Source organism: Setaria viridis, chromosome 9 (assembly GCF_005286985.2).
Source record: "Setaria viridis chromosome 9, Setaria_viridis_v4.0, whole genome shotgun sequence".
NCBI classification, from domain to species: domain Eukaryota; kingdom Viridiplantae; phylum Streptophyta; class Magnoliopsida; order Poales; family Poaceae; genus Setaria; species Setaria viridis.
This window is the reverse complement of record NC_048271.2, coordinates 2,321,979-2,342,460: the sequence shown is the minus strand read 5'-3', so window position 1 is coordinate 2,342,460 and position 20,482 is coordinate 2,321,979. Positions and strand designations below refer to the sequence as shown.

General features: G+C 41.8%; 2 protein-coding genes across 3 annotated transcripts; both read left to right on the top strand.

Annotated features, from left to right (window-relative positions):
• Positions 1–1,981: 1,981 nt before the first annotated feature.
• LOC117838675 (magnesium-chelatase subunit ChlD, chloroplastic) lies at positions 1,982–8,085 on the top strand. Its single transcript, XM_034718800.2, has 15 exons — positions 1,982–2,267; positions 2,811–2,989; positions 3,201–3,285; positions 3,365–3,681; positions 3,830–3,953; positions 4,830–4,922; positions 5,356–5,451; positions 5,711–5,860; positions 5,943–6,140; positions 6,281–6,436; positions 6,645–6,752; positions 6,915–7,049; positions 7,125–7,286; positions 7,474–7,594; positions 7,748–8,085. Exons 1-15 carry the CDS (start codon positions 2,010–2,012, stop codon positions 7,831–7,833), a joined length of 2,268 nt encoding a protein of 755 aa, XP_034574691.1. The 5' UTR covers positions 1,982–2,009; the 3' UTR covers positions 7,834–8,085.
• A 2,028-nt stretch (positions 8,086–10,113) lies between these two features.
• LOC117838426 (uncharacterized) lies at positions 10,114–20,332 on the top strand. Of its 2 annotated transcripts, XM_034718455.2 has the most exons (10): positions 10,117–10,330; positions 10,476–10,574; positions 10,753–10,881; positions 11,377–12,342; positions 12,456–13,443; positions 13,564–13,811; positions 13,980–14,086; positions 15,508–15,658; positions 19,026–19,178; positions 19,511–20,332. In XM_034718455.2, the coding sequence occupies exons 1-10, from the start codon at positions 10,292–10,294 to the stop codon at positions 19,643–19,645; spliced, it is 3,015 nt and encodes a 1,004-aa protein (XP_034574346.1). In that variant the 5' UTR covers positions 10,117–10,291; the 3' UTR covers positions 19,646–20,332. The 2 variants fall into 2 exon arrangements, with proteins under 2 accessions (XP_034574347.1, XP_034574346.1); XM_034718456.2 differs by lacking the exon at positions 19,026–19,178 and having other exon boundaries at positions 10,114–10,330.
• Positions 20,333–20,482: the final 150 nt, after the last annotated feature.

Sequence of the window (20,482 nt, the reverse complement as noted above, 5' to 3'; positions counted from 1 at the left end):
ACTAATTCGCTGAAAGACACTGTCTCAAATAAAATAATATTTATAGGCTAAGAAGGTAAGAGAAAGATGATGCAATATCATTTTTACCCTTAGCCCCCCTGGTCAAACTCTTCTTCCTCCCTTCCATATCTTTTTTTCCCTCTATCAGATGGAGGCGTGGAGGATGCTATCTTTGATGGAGAGAGAGAGAGCAACATCACCATTCACCAGGTGGAGGAGGCGTGGAGGATGCTATCTTTGATGGAGAGAGACAGAGCAACATCACCATTCACCAGGAATAGCAGCGAGGCAATTAGAGTGGACTAAATCCAAGATCAGGAGCTCAAGATTTGAGAGCGGAGAAGCTTAATCCAACTTGGGGTCGTGCTACTCGAGCTCAATTAGTGCTCCACCTTTGCTGGGCTTCGTCCAGCAACAATCTTGCACGCACAGATGGGATGCGGCCAATCGTGGTTAGGTAGGTCGGCCGTAGGTCGGCCGGCAGCATAGTAGGCGCAGCGCTGGCGCGGTGCTGCTGGACGGGAGGGGTGCGAGGCTGCTCAGTAGGGATGCAGGCAGGACGGGCTGGTGGGTGCTAGCGGTGCCACACGAACAGGCAGCGGTCGGGTCGGGTCGGAGCATGGGGCGCCGGAAGAAAGGCAGGGCGTAGGATTCGAAGGAAGAAGAGAAAGGGGAGGGAGGAGGAAGAATCTGACAAGTGGGCCAGAGAGCAAAGTGGCCAGTTTACTCTGTTTCTCTCTCCTGGTCAGCTCAGAAATATTATTTTAATTGGGCTGTTATCTTCCAGCAAATTGGCATAAAACTATAGTATGTCAGTGATGTCCTCCAGCGAACTGACATCATTTTGTATGTCCTATGGCAAATTTTATCTACTTATAAGCACGTGCTTGTTATGACGTCAACCATCAAGAATGACAGTACACCCATTGAAAAGGATGTGATGTAATCTTTTCATCATTGAGTGTCCAAGCGTTTGCCAAATTCTCCTAGGGCTAGTCTCAGTGGAGGTTCCATTAGAAGTTTCATAACCATTAAATAACATGCCACATCAACAATTTCGCTGACGTGGCAAGATTATTATGAAGAGAGAGAAGAAGGAGTTTCATCATATATAAGAAGGGTTTCATCACTATGAAAATCAGTAGACAAAGTTACCAAAATTTCAACCTTGATAATTACGCCATGAATTAAAGTGGTTCGTCTAGCAACAATTTACCTCGTATCATATAGGGGGTGTTTGGTTCCCACTCCTAAACTTTAGCACGTGTCACATCGAATGTTTAGATACTAATTAGAAGTATTAAACATAGACTATTTACAAAACCCATTGCACATATGGAGGCTAAACGACGAGACGAATCTATTAAGCCTAATTAGTCCATGATTTGACAATGTGTTGCTACAGTAACCATTGTTAATGATGAACTAATTAGGCTTAATAGATTTGTCTCGTCATTTAGCCTCTATATGTGTGCAATTAGTTTTATAATTAACTCATATTTAGTCCTCCTAATTAGCCTCCGAAGATTCGAGGTGACACGAACTAAACTTTAGCTCAAGGAACCAGACACCCCATAGCATGAACTTCCGAGAACATGTGGTGTTTTTTCTCTTAATTTACTATACCCATACTCCCTTAAGATTGTCAAAATTTACCACTCCTTGAGCAAACTCGTTAAAAAATGGCATGATATTCATGGTTTCACACTAGTAATGATTACTATATTCCTCACGGCACTAAATGCTAAATAGCTAATTGTTTCTGTGTACTTAAATATATTTTACTAGAATTCATTACACCTTTTGCGTTTTGGATGTAAATTTTCATCATCATCCAATTCCAAATACTCATTCCAAGTAGACCTTTGGTAGTGGGCCCTTTCGTTCAAAACTGCCGTGCCGAACGCACGGCCGAGATGCGTCGATGCGATTCCCGTTGGAAAACCAGGATAAGAGAGACGATAGAGCACGCCCACACACGCGGGCGCTGACGCACGAGACCGCCCTCCATGGCGACGGCCACCGCGCTCTCCACCTCACTCCCGCACCTCCCGCCCCGCCGCGTCACGTCATTCCCCTCATCCTCCGCCGCCGTCCCCCTCCACTCCCGTGCCGCCCGGCTGCGGGAGTCCCGCCTCGCGGCCGTGGCTCCGACGGCCTCCGAGGTCCTCGACTCCACCAATGGCGCCATCCCCACTGCTTCGAAGAGCGGCGCGGCCCGCGGGTACGGGAGGGAGTACTTCCCCTTGGCTGCCGTCGTAGGGCAGGTGAGGAACTTAGGCGCTGCTCTCCCCACTTTTGCTGTATCTGGGTGCGGCTGATTGCGTGGTCGATTAATGGTAGTGGACTAGTGGCAGTACTGTCTCCCGAGTGGTCGGATTAGTGGGCTAGAGGCGTTTCGTTGAGAGAATCAAGCGCTGCTGGCGTTATCGATAATGAATTGGATTAACTGGCCTTGGTATCGTTTCTATTCAAGTCTGTGTTTAGTTAAGATTATGGTGCTAGCGGCAACTATAGCCTAGTCAGTGTGGATATACCAATGCTGTTTTAAATTGAATGGTGGCCGTAGCAAAGGTTTAAGACCTAACTGAGCCAGCTAAACACACGCAGAACATTTAAATTGCCTATATGTCTCTGTGGAAACATTAAGCACATCATCAGGATTTAATGTAGAGTGATACTTTGCTAATAAAAGAACAAAATTAATTTCAAACTTTGCATACTTCTCTGCCATCGTTTCCTGCATTGAGGTATGAACTGTTTAAAATTCTGTGTTTGGTTGTGACCTTTGGGATCATGTCGCTGTCCAGGATGCTATCAAAACCGCTCTGCTGCTTGGGGCGATTGACCGTGAGATCGGAGGCATTGCCATCTCAGGGAAGCGTGGGACAGCAAAGACGGTGATGGCTCGTGGCTTGCATGCTATGCTTCCACCCATCGAAGTGGTTGTTGGCTCCATAGCAAATGCGGACCCTAACTCCCCAGATGAGTAATGTCCTTTAACACTTTATGTAACAGTGCTGCAAGGATTCCTTCTTTCATCATTCAAATTATATTATTTATTTCTGATCCATTTAGTCTTACATGCTACCAAGTGTTCTTACTAATTTTTTTAGTTGAATCACAATCTCTTAGGGCCATTTGTTGTTTTGTTTCTGAAATGTATATCAGCTTATCTCATTGAGTTCCGATTATGGCAGATGGGAGGATGGTTTAGCTGATCGTCTTCAATATGATGCTGATGGTAATGTCAAAACTGAGATTGTTAAAACACCTTTTGTGCAGGTATACAATACTGACTTATTGTTGTGTTATTTCTCCACAACGTTGTAACGTTAACAATGCTGCTGGTTCCTCTTGACAGATCCCACTTGGTGTGACTGAGGATAGGCTCATTGGATCAGTTGATGTTGAAGCATCTGTGAGATCAGGGACTACTGTGTTTCAACCTGGTCTTCTTGCTGAAGCTCATAGAGGTGTTCTTTATGTTGATGAGATAAATCTGTTGGATGATGGCATAAGCAATCTACTTCTGAATGTCTTGACGGAGGGAGTTAACATTGTGGAAAGAGAGGGCATTAGCTTTCGTCATCCCTGCAAACCACTTTTAATTGCTACTTACAACCCGGAGGAAGGATCTGTACGTGAACACTTACTTGATCGTATTGCAATTAATTTAAGGTACTTTTAGACTGAAAGATTGGTTGCAAGTTTTTGTTTTCTATTTATTTATCGTGGACTGATTGAGTCAAACAGAACGGAGTTTTTCGTGATCCTTGAACTACCATAGGCAATAGTTCTCTCATTAGCATACTGTTTCTTGTTGCAGTGCTGATCTTCCAATGAGTTTTGATGACCGCGTTGCAGCCGTGGAAATTGCAACACAGTTTCAGGAGTCTAGCAAAGAGGTTTTCAAAATGGTGGAAGAAGAAACTGAAGTTGCAAAAACTCAGGTACCAAATAATGAAGATAGTTAGCTAGGCTTGTAGCTGTATTCATTTATCGAATCAACAAATAGGTTCTTTTTTTTGTTTCTCTTTCTTGCCTTTTCTTTTGACTAGTACAATTCTCTGAATTCCATTGGGTATTTAGCAAATCAGTTCTTGTAATATATTTGGGGCTCATCAGAATGGTCGCTATTGAACAAACATGGTTACAAGGGAGAAACAAACGGCCATATGAAAACATATAAATATATTAGGCATAATGCAGGACTTTAAATTGTAAGAATTTATAAGTTTATTGGTGTCTTAGCGCATGAGAAAATGTTCTGTAATCATGATGTTAAAACAAATAGGAAGGGATTGGTAAAAGAATGTGGCACCCAGGACTGCTATTATGATGTATGAAATGATGGGACCGCGTGTAATTTTCCTCTGAACCACACACTATTGACTAAAACAAGTTAGCACTCCATATAAAAGAGTAAACACGCAGCTTTGCTGTAATACAAAGTTCTTAAATATAACTTAAAAGCCTTAGAATGTTAGTTCTATCAGCCATCGCTCTATCACCAACAAGGCAACAATTGTATGTGCGATATGTTAACGCTGATTGCTGACCATTTTCAACTGGAAACGATGTACTGCATAAGTTCATAATGGTGAACATTTTTCATTCTTTTTTTCACGCACTAGATTTTGTTGCTTCTAAAAAGATAGTTTATATATGACAGTAATGTTAGACTAATTGATAGCTATGATTTTAGGACATCTGTACAAAAGTAGGATTTCTACTATTTGCATATGGTTTTAACATTTTACATTAGATTTGATTTGGAAATTTGTTATGTACCGTTCATCTCACAAGGGGACCACATGGTCACACAGATAATTTTGGCAAGAGAGTATCTGAAGGATGTTAATATTAGCACAGAGCAGCTCAAATATCTTGTCATGGAAGCTATACGAGGTGGCTGTCAGGTTAGTTAAATTGTTGGACCTTGATGCATCATATCAGAATTACTTGACTTTGAACACTTTGTAGCACTTAAAATGCATTCTTCTATACAACACATCATGACTTACTCTGTGTATAATTGCTCCCATGTTCTTCTGTTTACTTGTATTCACAACCTAGATCTGCTATTACCTTATGCTGTCGAATAGTAGGTAGTAATAGTTGATGTCCAGTGGCGCTTATTTCCAAACCCTCATGTCATACGGCCTTGCACTGTTGTCTATCCACTATACTGGTGCGGATCATGCAATTTTGTGCAGTTATATTTCTTTTCTTTTTACAACACGATGTTTGTTTGGATATAAATGCCAATTCATTAAGAGTAATGCTAAATCCAGACGTATACGTGGTATAATCTTAATTCAAAACATACAAGTTTGTGACACTTACCTGCAGGGGCACCGTGCTGAGTTGTATGCTGCTCGAGTGGCAAAATGCCTTGCTGCTATGGAAGGACGTGAAAAAGTATTTGTGGATGACCTCAAGAAAGCTGTTAAGTATACCTATGCTTATGAATTCTTCATTTTGTAATGCAGTAAGATACCTCCCGGAAATTTAGGCAATACGTATTTGTTTGATTCATAGCTTGAACCCCCTTTTTGTTTCAAGATATTTGTATCTTTACTTGACTGCAAATGAATAAAAAACAAATTAGCAAGTAGCATTGTGTAGGCCACATCATTGGTGTGAAAAATTCCGAAGTGTTCAATCAACAAGTTTAACATTTGACACGCCTGGTACCTACTTGCAGGTAGAGCTAGTCATTCTACCTCGCTCAATACTATCTGATAACCCACAAGATCAACAGCAAGAGCAACCACCCCCACCCCCACCCCCACCACCTCCAGAAAATCAAGATTCTTCAGAAGACCAAGATGAGGAGGAAGAGGATGACCAAGAGGTTGATTTATTGCGTTGAAAAAAAAAACTTGCTCCCTTTTTTCATTTGTTTTCTTATAGCTCATAACTGTTTTGTTGGACAGGATGACGAGGAAGAAAATGAACAACAAGACCAGCAGATACCTGAGGAGTTCATATTTGATGCTGAAGGTGGTTTAGTAGATGATAAGCTCCTTTTCTTTGCTCAGCAAGCACAGAGACGGCGAGGAAAAGCTGGGCGAGCAAAGAATGTCATATTCTCAGAAGATAGGGGTCGATACATAAAACCTATGCTTCCAAAGGTACGTTCTTGGTCTATTTTGTCATTTAGTGCTAAATTAAGCACCAATACTGCATTCTTCTCATGTATACCTTGCTTACCTTTAGATTGGTACCCTTGTCACAAAATGGCCTCCAGTCTAAACAATTATTTCTGTTGTAGGGTCCAGTAAGGAGGTTAGCTGTTGATGCCACGCTTAGAGCAGCTGCACCATACCAAAAACTGCGCAAAGCGAAAGATAACGACAAGACAAGAAAGGTTTTTGTTGAAAAGACTGACATGAGAGCCAAAAGAATGGCTCGTAAAGCAGGTGCTCTGGTATGTCACTTATTCTCTGCACATTTACTTGTGCAGTTTATGGGGCTCTGTAATTTATATTGCTCGCGTGTTTTGTGATAGTCCAATACAACGCATTATACTACCTGTTTGCTTTTGTCTGCTCTGGTTATGGCGCAAACATGGCTGTCGAGTGGTAGCCTACTCATGAGACTTAACAGCTCCTCTGGTCGGAATTACTTCTTGACAGGTCATATTTGTTGTGGATGCTAGTGGTAGCATGGCTCTGAATCGTATGCAAAATGCAAAAGGTGCGGCATTGAAGTTGCTTGCGGAAAGCTACACCAGCCGAGATCAGGTACACATTTACTTCATGGTGCATACCCTGTGAGTCACCTCGAATTGTGCTTCCCACTGGATATAGTACATCCTTTATTGTGTTTGTGGTCAGGTGCATAGTTTGTATACCATCAATGCTTAGATTGACCGGCCTATCCTTGCGTTTTGTCATCTGTCTCAGGTTTCAATTATTCCTTTTCGTGGAGATTATGCTGAGGTTTTGCTACCACCATCAAGATCTATAGCAATGGCCCGGAAACGTCTTGAGAAGCTACCATGTGGTGGTGGTTCTCCCTTAGCTCATGGTCTCAGTACAGTAAGAACTAAGCATTGCCTTGAAGTATGCTATATGCTATGCATGATATGATGTTACAGTGGTTTCTTCTTCAAGGCTGTCAGAGTGGGTTTGAATGCTGAGAAGAGTGGGGATGTCGGACGAATTATGATTGTTGCAATCACCGATGGAAGAGCTAATGTATCACTGAAGAGGTCCACTGATCCAGAAGCTGCTGCTGCTTCAGATGCACCAAGACCTTCTACTCAAGAATTAAAGGTACTACTGCTTTGCTAATATCTACGAAGTAGTAAGATATGGGAAGTATCAAGTTCCAACAATGATGGGATAGTGTAACTGCCTTTTCAATTTTTTCCACTGTGGTCTAAACCAATTCCAAATTGCTTTCTTTTAGAAGTTTATGTAGACTATTGAAGGCTAATATGATTTATTTATCTCTTCCAAGGATGAGATACTTGAGGTGGCTGGCAAAATATACAAGGCAGGAATGTCGCTTCTTGTCATTGACACTGAGAACAAGTTTGTATCTACAGGATTTGCCAAGGAAATTGCAAGGGTTGCCCAAGGTACATTCGGAATGGCAAATCCATCAAATGCTTTTGAGTTTTGACACCATTTTTCTTTTTTTTTTGTCCTTTTGAAATATTGCAAACTATTCTTTAACCCCTGCCGAACTGTCCTGAAGACCTGAATGCAACCTTTTGTCTTACTCTGCACAGGAAAATACTATTACCTGCCCAATGCTTCAGATGCTGTGATTTCTGCTGCCACCAAGACCGCCCTGACAGACTTGAAGGGTTCATGATTTCGGACATGGGCACCCCTATTCTGTACCATCTGATGAGTAGCGAGCCTTCGTTTGTGCAGAAACTGTGTTGCTATGTCCAAGGTCAAGGCTTGGGGTGGGAGTTTCGGCTCTCGTCTTGTGACCAATTTTGGTGTAGGTCTCTACCATGTAATGCAGGAAAAAGATTCTGAGCATGGCATTGTGTAACGATTGAATGCCCTTCTCCCTAATGTTTGGCAAATGTAAATCTGTCGCTTTTGTGTTGGGTAATCCGTCACAAAGCTCGAGTAAGGGGTGTTCGGATCCATGGACTAATTTTTAGTTCGGGTCACATCGGATATTTGTATACCAATTAGAAGGACTAAATGTGGACTAATTATAAAACTAATTGCATAAGTTGTGGTTAATTCGCAAGACGAATCTATTAAGCCTAATTAATCCATGATCAGCACATATTTAATGTAGCAACACATGGTTAAATTATGAACTAATTAGGCTTAATAGTTTAGATTTGTCTCGCGAATTACTCTTCATTTATGCAATTGGTTAATTAGTATCTAACATTTGATGGGATAGGGATTAAACTTTATTCCCTGTCTCCGTGACCCAGTGCTCAGGTAGTTTGGCCAATAGTAGGGCAAGAAATTTTGAATGGTGATGGAGGCGGGGGTTTCCGAGGAATCCAAATAACCTCTGGATTTTTTCAGATTTGGCGAGCATCCGGAATAACCAGTGAATTACAACTCTATTGTACCGCAATTGGTGCAACAGTGTCCTTGCCCATAAGACTCTAATTCTAAGTTCCTCCTAATTTTTCTATAACCTTCTTCGCCTTCCACCTAAGCTGCGCAGGAAAGGCCCAAAGCCAATCCTAGGGAACAGTAAAGCTTCATAGGGTCTTTCTGTCCAGGTGCACGAAGTCCGCATCTTCACATACATATCTATTTCACCGAGCCTCTCTCCGAGACAGTGCCCAGATCGTTACGCCTTTCGTGCGGGTTGAAACTTACCCGACAAGGAATTTCGCTACCTTAGGACCATTATAGTTACGGCCGCCGTTCATCGGGGCTTCGGTCGCTGGGTTCCCTGTCATCGGTTCACCAACTTCCTTGACCTTCTGGCACTGGGCAGGCGTAAGCTCCCATACATGGTCTTACGACTTTGCAGAAACCTGTAGAAGAGTGAAATGCTTTATCGAAGGAAATAAGCATAATAAGTTCCCTTGAAAAGCATTGGCGCACGTGCTTTTTATGTGTGATTTAAATAGACATACATTTTCACAAATAAATTGTCCAAGGTGAATTATTGCTGATGTCTCTTCCCATGAGTCACGATGGAGAAAGTGCCAATTCAAATGGAATGGCTCCAACATGATGTTACTATCGAAAGTCGAAATCCTTTTATTTTCGTCTATTAAAGAGTATTTAAGTCCTTGAAGTACTTGGAAGGTTTGTTTCGCTACCATGAGACAAAAGATCTTCTTTCTAAAGAGATTCGATTCGAAACTCTTATATGTCCAAGGTCAATATGGAAATTCTTTCAGAGATTTTTCCTTACTTTGTTCGTGTCAACAAACAATTCGAAATACCTCGACTTTTTCAGAACAGGTCCAAGTCAAATAACATGATTCGAAGCACTTCTTTTTCCATTACACTATTTCGGAAACCTAAGGACTCGATCGTATGGATATGGAAAATATAGGATTGCCGATCCTAGCACTATCTCCCTTCAACTCTTTGAGCGAAATGTGGCAAAAGGAAGGAAAATCCATGGACCGACCCCATTGTCTCCACCCTGTAGGAACTACGAGATCACCCCAAAGACGCTTTCGGTGTCCAAGGGTCACGGACCGACCATAGACTCTGTTCAATAAGTGGAACATATTAGCCGTCCATTCTCCGACTAGGTAGTAACCGACTAGGTAGTAAGTACCAGATATTCCTAAAGGTATACCATCATAGAAACTTCCTTGACTAATAGGATAAATCAAGAAAACAGCAGTAGCAGCTGCAACAGGAGCAAACGGGGCCTAAGAATACATGCTAAGAAATTTTCGTTTATTTGATGGAATGGTTAAAAATGGGAGACCCTGTTAACAGCGGGGCATTTTTGCTTTGACTCGAACATCTGACAAGAGAACCTGAGGTCCTGAAAACACATGGAACACCGGTTGCGGCGCGTGCAGTGAAAACGGGCAGTATTAAATACAAACACAAAACCCTGACGGTAAGGATTAATGTCGGGCCCACCTGCCAGTTGGTACGGCAGGCGGGCAGGGAGCCTTCCTCCCGCTCCGGCCCTCGCCGCGCTCATGGATTCTGGCGCGAAACCGAGAGAGAGAGAGATGGCGGGAGAGAGAAAATGTTAAATCAATTAGTTATTATTAAAAAAACTAAAGGAAACGAGAAGACCCCCCGCGTCCCGCCTCTTGCGCCTCATCCTCCCGTGGCGGCGGCGACTGCCCGGCCCGGCCGCCATGTCGACCTGCGGATACCACTCCCCGCGCTTCTCCGAGGTAGCGCCCCTCGCCCCTCTCCCCAATTCTCCGCGGTCGAACGGATTGAGTGCTTGTAGTTTTCCCCTTCGCATGATAGGGTGTAGCTCTTGGACAGGATGGTACTGGGGAATGCTTCCGTTTCTGATTGCTTCGATTTTTTCAGGATATTGCTTGGCTCCCGCAATGGCTTCAGCCGCATCGGCCGCCGACGGCCGGCGAACACCGAAATCACAGTACATGCGTTTCGCCGCCTTCTTGTCAGGTCCGGTCCTCTTATTTCTGCATTAATTGGTGGGAAATTTGTAGATTCTGCGCTGTTACTTTGCTGGGGATCTTAATCAAAAGCATAAGATCCTATTTGATTGGAAACGACTACTGAATCAGTTTGAATATAACTGTCAGTTGTGATCTGATGTCTGGGTCCCTTCCTTGAGTTGCAGAACTGTGTGTTTATCAGAGACCATTCACAGGAGCGTCAGAATTGTCAGAATGCTGATGGTTACAGTGGGTTCATTTTGCACTTGTCAGGAGATGAGGAGACAGCTGCAACTACACCAAACAGCAGCAATGTAAGATTAAGATGCCATTCCTCTTTACTTTGATCAATTCATCCTTGATAGTGCTTTTGTACAAGGGCCTTCAATCCTGCACAAATATCAATCTTGAGATAATAGAGCCTTTTGGTCCTAGAGTGCACCCTTTTCGATCCACCTATCTCTGTTGCGCCAGTTATGTTACCGTGAAGGGAGGAGTAGGATTCTTTTTTTAGGGTTTCCACTACATTTTCATCTGTACTGCTGACGTTTGTTCATTTCAAAATCTGCTTGTAACTTTTAGTAGCGTGATGTCTATTACTACTTTCATAAAGTTGACTTCCAAGTTACTTTTGATCTACTGACTTTTTGTTTTCACCTTGCTGGATTGCATATTGAGTTCTGAAGTTATTGAATAATAGCTAATTTGAATTGATTGATAGATGAATTATGTACTTGCTCTCTACAGAACATATTAGATGTCTTCTTGTGTAGCGGTGTTATAACGTCCTAGTTACTTCCCTTCTACAGGTACTACCTTTCTCTTTGCACCTTTCTTCAGAAAGTGCTGCAGAACCCTTCCCAGCTGAAGGCAGTGATAATACTCAGATGCCAAACTCTGGTATGCGCAAAGGTCCATGTCCATCAGAGGACTTTTTTGCAGATGGTCAAGAACATGAGGTCAATGCTGTGTCTTGTAATCAGTTTGGTGCTAAAGATCCTCAAGAGGATAATCGGACAGGAGTCTGTAAATTGACTAGCAAGGCAGGCAGTAGACCACTTGATGCAAACAGACATAAAAGACATGATGCATCTGGAGGAAAGGTTGATGTTCAGAAGCTCTGTAATGCTGATGTAAATGATGCAATTGAACTATCTATTGCTGCATCTGAGGCCATGGTAATTGCAGAGATGTTACTTGATGATTCTCAGTCTGATAAATTGGCTGCAACTGCCATAGAAGCTGCTCTACATGTGAAAGTAGCCCGGAAACAATTTTACTTTGAGGAGACAGAACATGCTTGTGGATCCTCACAAAATGATCTTGACGAGACCGATTGGCTTGCAGAATTGGATGAGGCTGAAATGGTTGATGTATTCCAAGATGTTGGCCTGTCTCTTGTTCATACTGCTTGCTCATCTCAAGATCAGAACACAGGTGATTTGAAGCTACAAAACTCCCGTCCTAGTTCCCCCCCATGTGATGCAGACGCACACACCTTTGGGAGTTGTTCTTCTGAGAAGCAAAATAAAAGATGGAATAGCAAGAATGCTGATAGTGATGACCATGTATCCAATTCTTTCCCAACTAATCAGTCAGCTGGAGTGCTACCAAATGAATCAACTCCATGCTCTGATTCTGTAAAGCAAGCAGCACTAAGTAAAACATTTTCATGCTCAAGAAATAAGAAAACTGGCCTCCAGGTGTCAACTGAAAACAATGCTGCTTTGCATGGAGCCCCAGGGGCTCTAGTAACATGTCAAAATATTCATAAGGTAACTTTGTTACAGATCATCTTTTTTTTTTTGTGTCATGTGGTATCAAGTGATATATATATTTCTTATCTGCATTCTTCATCTTCTCATTACAAGCATACATTTATTTCCAGGAAGTTGGGAGAGTTTCTGCACAGATGAATATTGGTACAAAGAAGCATGTAAAGGGTTTATTCGAGAAAGAAACTAGCTTCATTTCTGAGTCGATTAGCGTGGATGAGTGCTGTCCTACATCTAGAGCACTGTCCATGGAAAATGTGGCATCTTCAAGAGCATCCTTTTATTGCAGAACTGAAGCTTTCCATGAAGAAAAACATGGTGCTGAAACTGAAGAGCTGTGTTGTCAAGTAGTATGTTCGAGCTTGTCACATGCAGATGTGGATCCTCTGTGTTCCATTGTTCCGTGTAGCATATCTTGCGACGAAGGTCTTAGTAGCCAGGCTCCTGTGTGCAAACAGAGTGAAGGCCATGAAGGTCCCAGTAGCCAGGCTCCCGTGTGCAAAAGGAGTGAATGCAATGAAGGTCCCACTAGTCTGGCTCCTGAATGCGAACATAGTAAAGGAGAGGAGAAAGATTTCACGCATACCAATGAATCTCCGAGGATACAAGACCTGGATGGAGAGGCTGGTCCATCTTGTGTGCCTTTAGTTAAGCCACTTGAGTCTAATGTTCCATTCAGGCGAAGGATATACAGTTCACTGAGGCCTTTTAGCACAATAGTGCCTAAGTCAAACATATTTGCAAGTACTTCAAATTGCAATGCTGATTTGACGGTTTGTCAGCAGGAGAGATTCAAACCAATTACTTTAAATAAGAATATACAGCGAGTGCAAGCTGCTAAACACTTCATAGAAAATAATCTTGAACCTGAAAGTTTGCAATATTTTTCTACAGTTAAGAATAAGCCATATCATCCTCAGGATGACAGTGAGGATCAAATCAGAGAGCAACAGGTCCCATGGGAAGTCTGTCGGTCATCAGTAAATTTGAATAATGGTAAACAGTGCCTTAAAAGAAAAAGGGTCCAATTTTCAGAAGCAAAACCTAGTAGCATAAGAACCAAGAGCAATAGAAGGATGCTTCCTAAATCTAGATTCAGTCGTAAGTTTTTCTTTTTACAACCAGTTTTCAGTCTTGAGATAGATATCCTAACATATCCTCAGAGCGGCGTCCGCAAAAACATTAGTTCCTTCTGGTAATCCTTGTTGTGAATCCTTGCAGGATCAGATAGCAGAATAGAAGAGAAAGTTAAGACCAGAGAGTACATTGATAATAATGAAGCCACATTTCAAGGAGTAGAGTTTATATTGACTGGGTTTCCTAATCAGAAGGAAAAAGAAATTGAGTCTCTTATACGGAAATGCGGAGGCTATGTTCTTTCTAAAGTGCCACCCTTTCCACTTGATAAAAGAAAGAACATGGCTGAGGTTCCAAGCTGGAAGCCTCCCATTGTACTTTCCCCTAAAAAGGTTTGCTATTTCATTACCTTTCAGATTTTTGGTGCCATCTGTTCATTATGAATGTCTTTTATAATTGCATGATGTAAGAATCATGATAATATGGTCATATGAATTTAAAATCGTCCATTTATATGTGTACTGTATTGCATTAACAATTCCAGGCATTTGTTGCATTAGGTATCAACAGCTAAATTCTTATATGGCTGTGCCATCGATGCCTGGATGTTGAATCCCAATTGGTTCTTTGATTCTCTTCAAGCTGGCGTCCTGTTGCCACCTGCAAAGTAAGGCAAACTCCTAGCATTGCTACATATTAATGGAGCTTCTGTGTACAAATCGCAAGATGCCTACCCTATGAAAAATAGTCTTACCCTTATTTATTCATATTTATTCATATGAATACCCTATGAATTTCTACTTCATATTTATTCATGAAGTTTCATTGTTCCGTACCTTTCTTGGAATATTCAAGGCAAACTTACCCTTATACTACAGTTATGGTGTTTCTATAAGATTTGTGCCATCCTTTAATAGTTCTGTGCAGTATCTCAAGGCTTACATGCTTCCTTTTCTTTTCTCTGGCAAACTATTCTAAGTGAAAGACATTGCCATATTCGAAGGGCCTGACCGTTCTAGCTTAATGTGATTATGTCAACCACCATAGGCTACCTAGCAATTATGTTCTAGATTCACTGGCATGATTAAGCATTTGTTTAGATGAAAACTTTACACCATATTTAAGTCTAGATGCTTTTAGGTGAGTATATTGAAAGCTGCTCAATTTTTCTTCTCAAACTTAGAAATGGCACTTGGCTTTAGAGGTTGCATTTGTTAAACTTCTTTTGATATCTAATATTTTGGTAAGAAAAAAATTTCTATGTTGTCCGTATTAATATAGGAGTAAAATGCATGGCCGGTCCTCAAACTTGTCTCGCTATGTCGCTTGGGTCCCCGTACTCTCAAAATGCATATCTGGCTCCCTAAACTTGACCTCGGGTATCATTTAGGTCCCTATACTCTTAGAATGCAGATCTAACCCCCTAAACCTGGCTTTGGATGTCATCTAGGTCCATATACTCTCTAAAAGCATTGTCATCTCAATTAAATTGATAAAAACTTAATTTTACATAGATATAATTTAATTGTAGTCAAATAAAGTGAATTTTAGTTCAACGTGTGTGGAGAATTTTGATGCGTGGTGAACCCAGAGAGATTGATGATCTTTTACTTTGGAGGTAATATGTTAACTTCATACTCTGTTATACCTATAAGATTGTTCAAATTTAAATAACTCATTGTACTTACTAAACTAAAATCAGGGGCTTATAAGATGAATTACCGATCAAATATCGGGAGAAACTGACGGGGCAATAAAACAAGTTTGGAAATGTGCCAATGAAAGTAATGGCTTGCTTGAAAGCATAAAATTTTGATCTTATCACGTTCTATTAGTGGGATGACAATGCATTTCAAGAGTTTAGGGACCTATATGACACCCGAAGCCAAGTTTGGGAGTAAGATCTGCATTTTGAGAGTATAGGGACCTAAATGACACTCAAGCCCAAGTTTAGGGAGCCAGATATGCATTTTGAGAGTGCGGGGACCTAAGTGACACATCTAGACAAGTTTAAGAACCGGCCATGTACTTTACTCTTAATACAGTAATAATCTTTATCCCTAACATTTGCTATGTTACATCCCTTAGGTATTTAATTCGACGAAGGAATGCTCGGAAGCATAGTTCGGCAGTTGGCCACGCACTTCACCCAAAATGCAACGCATTGATATTTGATGGAGTAGGATTCTTGATCCATGGCAAAATCAGCTTCTGTTCAAAATTTTCCAACATTATAAAGGTATGTTGCATCCATATTCCATAATAAAAATAACAAACAATTAGGTGCTAATGGAAAGCCTGGCAGTTAAACAATATCTATATGTTATTGTGTGAAATTGATATGCCTTCTTATTAGGCTCTTGTCGTGTTTTACTTCAATTTTTTAGTTGACTTTTCCTTGATGGACTAGAGGAACCTAATTTTCATTTCAGTGATCATTCGGCGGTCAACTCCGCTATGTTATCTCAACATAGCAGGTCCCAAGCTCTGGTAAAGGAGGAGGGTTGTGATAGGCCTGGCGAGCTAACGTTAAACCTAGCCATTCTAATGGAGATGAAACCCAAGAGAAATCCGTTGGGGTGCAACCCTCTTAGCGACGCGCCATATCGGAACCTGGGTATGGTATTAAATGGGCAAGGGCCGGGTCGTCTCCCCCTTGGTGACGCGTCGTGTCGCGATCTGGGCATGGTGTCAAGTGAGTAAGGATCGGGTCGTCATTTCCTTAGTGGCGCGCTACATCGGCACCCGGGTGTAGTGAAAAATGAGCAAGGTTCTTCATATCTCTCTTGACGGGTGTGAAGGGCAAGGAAGCTAGTCGAACCAACTAGGATTCAAGTAGGTAGTTGGAATGTAGGGTCTCTTACAGGTAAGTTAAGAGAGTTAGTTGACGTAGCGACTAGGAGGCGTGTAAATATCTTATGCGTTCAGGAGACTAAATGGAAGGGCTAGAAGGTGAAGAAGGTGGACAAAACCGGTTTCAAGCTTTGTACACACGAACAACTGCAAATAGAAATGGAGTGGGAGTTTTGATCAACAAGAGTCTTAAGGATAGAGTGGTGGATGTGAGAAGGCCAGGGGATAGGATTATCCTAATTAGGCTTGTTGTTGGTGATATGGTCCTGAATGTAATTAGTGCGTATGCCCCCTAAGTAGGCCACGATGAGAGGGCTAAGAGGCTTTTCTGGGTAGATTTAGATAGCCTGGTTAGAATTGTACCTTCTAGCGAGAAGCTTTTAGGAGGAGATCTTAATGGGCATGTAGGTACAACAAGTGTAGGCTTCGAGGCGGTTCATGGAGGTTTTGGGTATGGTAGTAGGAATCAGGAGGGGGAGGAAGTCTTAGGCTTTGCAGTAGCTTTTGACTTGATGATAGTGAGCACTTTCTTTAGGAAGAGACGGTCCCATTTAGTGACTTTTAGTAGTGGCCAGCACTATAGCCAGATTGACTTTATCCGCACAAGAATAGAGGATAAACGGGCATGCTTTGATTGCAAGGTGATACCAAGGGAATGTGTTGTTTCTCAACATAAGTTTGTGGTGGCGGACTTTTGTTTTCAGATGTGCGCACGCAGGGATAAACAAGCCAAGATTGCAAGAACAAAGTGGTGGAAACTAAAAGAGGAGACGTCAGAGGTCTTCAAGGAAAGGGTAATCAAAGAGGGTCCTTGTAAGGAAGGAGAGGACGCAAACAACATGTGGGAGAAGATGGCAAACTGCATTCGGAAGGTGGCCTCAGAGGTGCTTGGAGTGACCAAGGGGGGTAGAGGTGTAGACAAAGATACTTGGTGGTGGAATGAGGAAGTCCAAAGGACTATTAAGGAGAAGAAGGAATGCTATAGGCGCTTGTTCCATGATAGGAGTGTGGACAACATAGAGAAGTACAAGGAGGCAAAGAAGATCGTAAAGCGAGCTGTAGATGTGGCAAAGGGTAGGACGTATGAGGATCTTTACCGACGATTAGGTACGAAGGAAGGAGAGAAGGACATCTATAGGATGGCTAAGGTTCGTGAGAGAAAGACGAGGGACTTCAACCAAGTTAAGTGCATTAAGGATGAAATGGAGAACATCTTGGTAAAGGAGGATGAGATCAAACATAGATGGCAAGAGTATTTGGACAAATTGTTCAATGGTGAGAATGAGAACACAACCTTGCAGTTGGATGACTCTTTTGATGACACCAACAGACACTTTGTGCGGAAGATCCAAGAATCTGAGGTCAGAGACGTTGAAAAGGAATTAAGTTGATGAGCCATACTATGAAGCTATGGGAGAGTTATCGAGCATCGTTTGAGAAGGATAACACGGGTATCTATGAACCAATTTGGTTTCATGCCTGGAAGGTCAATCATGGAAGCTATTTTCTTAATAAGACAAGTTATGGAGCGGTATAGGGAGAAGAAAAATGACCTACACATGGTTTTCATTGACTTGGAGAAGGCGTTTGACAAAATACCAAGGAATGTTATGTGGTGGGCTTTGGACAAATATAAAATCCGAACGAAGTACGTTGGACTTATTAAGGATATGTACAACAATATTGTAACTACAGTCCGAACAAGTGATGGCGACACAGATGACTTTACGATTAGAATAGGACTGCATCAAGGACTGCATCAAGGGTCTGCTTTGAGCCCTTATCTATTTGCCTTAGTGATGGATGAGGTAACAAGGAACATTCAAGTGGATATCTCTTGGTGTATGCTCTTCGCGGATGATGTAGTGCTAGTTGATGAAAGTCGAGCAGGAGTAAATAGGAAATTGGAGTTGTGGCGGGAGACCCTAGAGTCAAAAGGTTTTAGACTCTGCAGAATTAAAACTGAATATAGGAGATGTGACTTTGGTACTACTACACATGAGGAGGGAGATGTCAGTTTGGAAAGCCAAGTAGTGCCCATGAAGGATACATTTCGATATTTGGGATCAATGCTACAACGAGATGGGGATATTGATGAGGATGTTAGTTATAGAATCAAAGCGGGGTGGATGAAGTGGTGCCAAGCATCAGGAATTTTATATGACAAGAGGGTACCATTGAAGCTAAAAGGCAAATTTTATAGGATGGCGATTAGACCTGCAATGCTGTATGGTGCAAAATGTTGGCCTACAAAAAGACGACATGTCCAGCAGATAAGTGTTGAGGAAATGCGTATGTTGCGTTGGATTTGTGGTCATACGGGAAGGGATCGAGTCCGGAATGAGAATATACGTTATAGGTTAGGGGTAGCACCAATTGAAGAAAAGTTTATCCAACACCGGCTGAGATGGTTTGGACATGTCCAACGAAGGCCTCCGAAGACACCGGTGCGTAGTGGAACCCTAAGGCGTGACAGTAATATGAAGAGAGGCAGAGGAAAACCAAAATTGACACAGGAAGAGGCAATAAAAGGAGATTTGAAGGGATGGAATATACCCAAAGATTTAGCCTTAGATAGGAGTGCTTAGAAAACAGCTATTCATGTGCTCGAACCCAGATTTGTGGCTCTTGTTGGGTTTCAACTCTAGCCTACCCCAACTTGTTTAGGACTGAAAAGCTATGTTGTTGTTGTTGTTATTGATCGTTCGGCGGTATAGCTTGTTCCCTTTCTTAATGGCATTTCTTTTCCACAGCATGGAGGTGGCCAAGTTTTTGTATCTCTTCGAGGATTAGTTGAAACCTTGAAGGATGGAAGCACATCACATGGAATCATTCTTGTTGCAAGTGAAGCTAGTGCATCTCGTCATCTAAGCCATTGCGGGTTGGAACATGACATAAAGACAGCGGTTAGTTCAATGTTTAATGTAGCATATCCCTTTTAGATATAAGAATTGTAACGTAGAATGACTGTAGCTCTGTGAGTAGATCTAATTTTTCTGTATGTTTGCATCCTAGCCGTGTAGGTAGATTCAGAGTATATACCTTATCACAAACATTTTGACCCATTATATTAGTCATTCACATTATTGTTTTTGGCCTTTTAGAAAAAATCAGTAGTAATCTGAAAGGCTTTAGGCTTGCTTTGCTACTTCCAGAAAACCAAGGCAGTGCTTTAGTCATTTTAATGGTTTTATACACAACCATTTTCGATGCATCTGATCCCCATTTTTCCTTGCAGCCAGCAAGCTGGATCATAGGCAGTTTATTTTCAGGTAAACTGATCCCTTTGAAGAAAGATCGCTGTGCTTCATTCCGTCGGATCAAGATGCCATCACTCCATCAACATGTGTATGACATAAGTCAAGAAATATGACCTGCGCATAACATTGTGACATTGCATGGGCATGTGAAATAGTTCTGACCAAGACAAGGCTGGTGCACACCTCTTATGGGGATCTTCTTTGGACAGTGGAGTTTCTAACAGCGCCTTTTTATCACCCGGAAGTTCCTCTGTCTGGCGCCAAGGCTGATTTCTGTAGATTTTGTCACTTAACAAATGAATGGGAGCTAGAAAACAGAGCATTCATCAATCATGATATCGCGTGCTACTGCCCACACTATAGATGAGAAAGGTTAGCTCATGGGGAGGTGTGAGAAATATTCATCATGGAACCACCTTGCCCATTCCGAGGCTTAATTTAAGAAAAGCATGACACATACCGATATACTCCATATTTCTGAAATATGCATGAGTATATAGTAGTGGATGTTCACCCCTTGATAATCAGCAAGGAAGCAAAATTGGTGCTGTCCAGATTCCAGAATCAGTTACATGTTGTAAATTGTTCCATAGATGTTGTAACCTGCAAGTTTGAATACAAATACCAGAGAGAGGTTATAGCGGCGAGTGTTTCCTTTTAATTGTACCATCAACCATCCTCATCCATGTATCTGTAAATTGTAAGATGTTGATTGACTGCTTCGTTTTACTCAGGCGTGAGCATGTTTTGCTTCACAGTTTGTGATATGCGCAATAAAAGTTGACGTATTTCAGTCTTCATGTGGTGCATGTCTTGGATTTATGCGCTGAGTGCAGTTAAGAACATGGGGTAAAAAGATCGGAACGAATTGCATTATAGTCATCGTCCAAGACTCCCAAGTACATTGCAAACTTTTTAAATTTTTGGAAGAGGAACCAAATTAGTGCAAA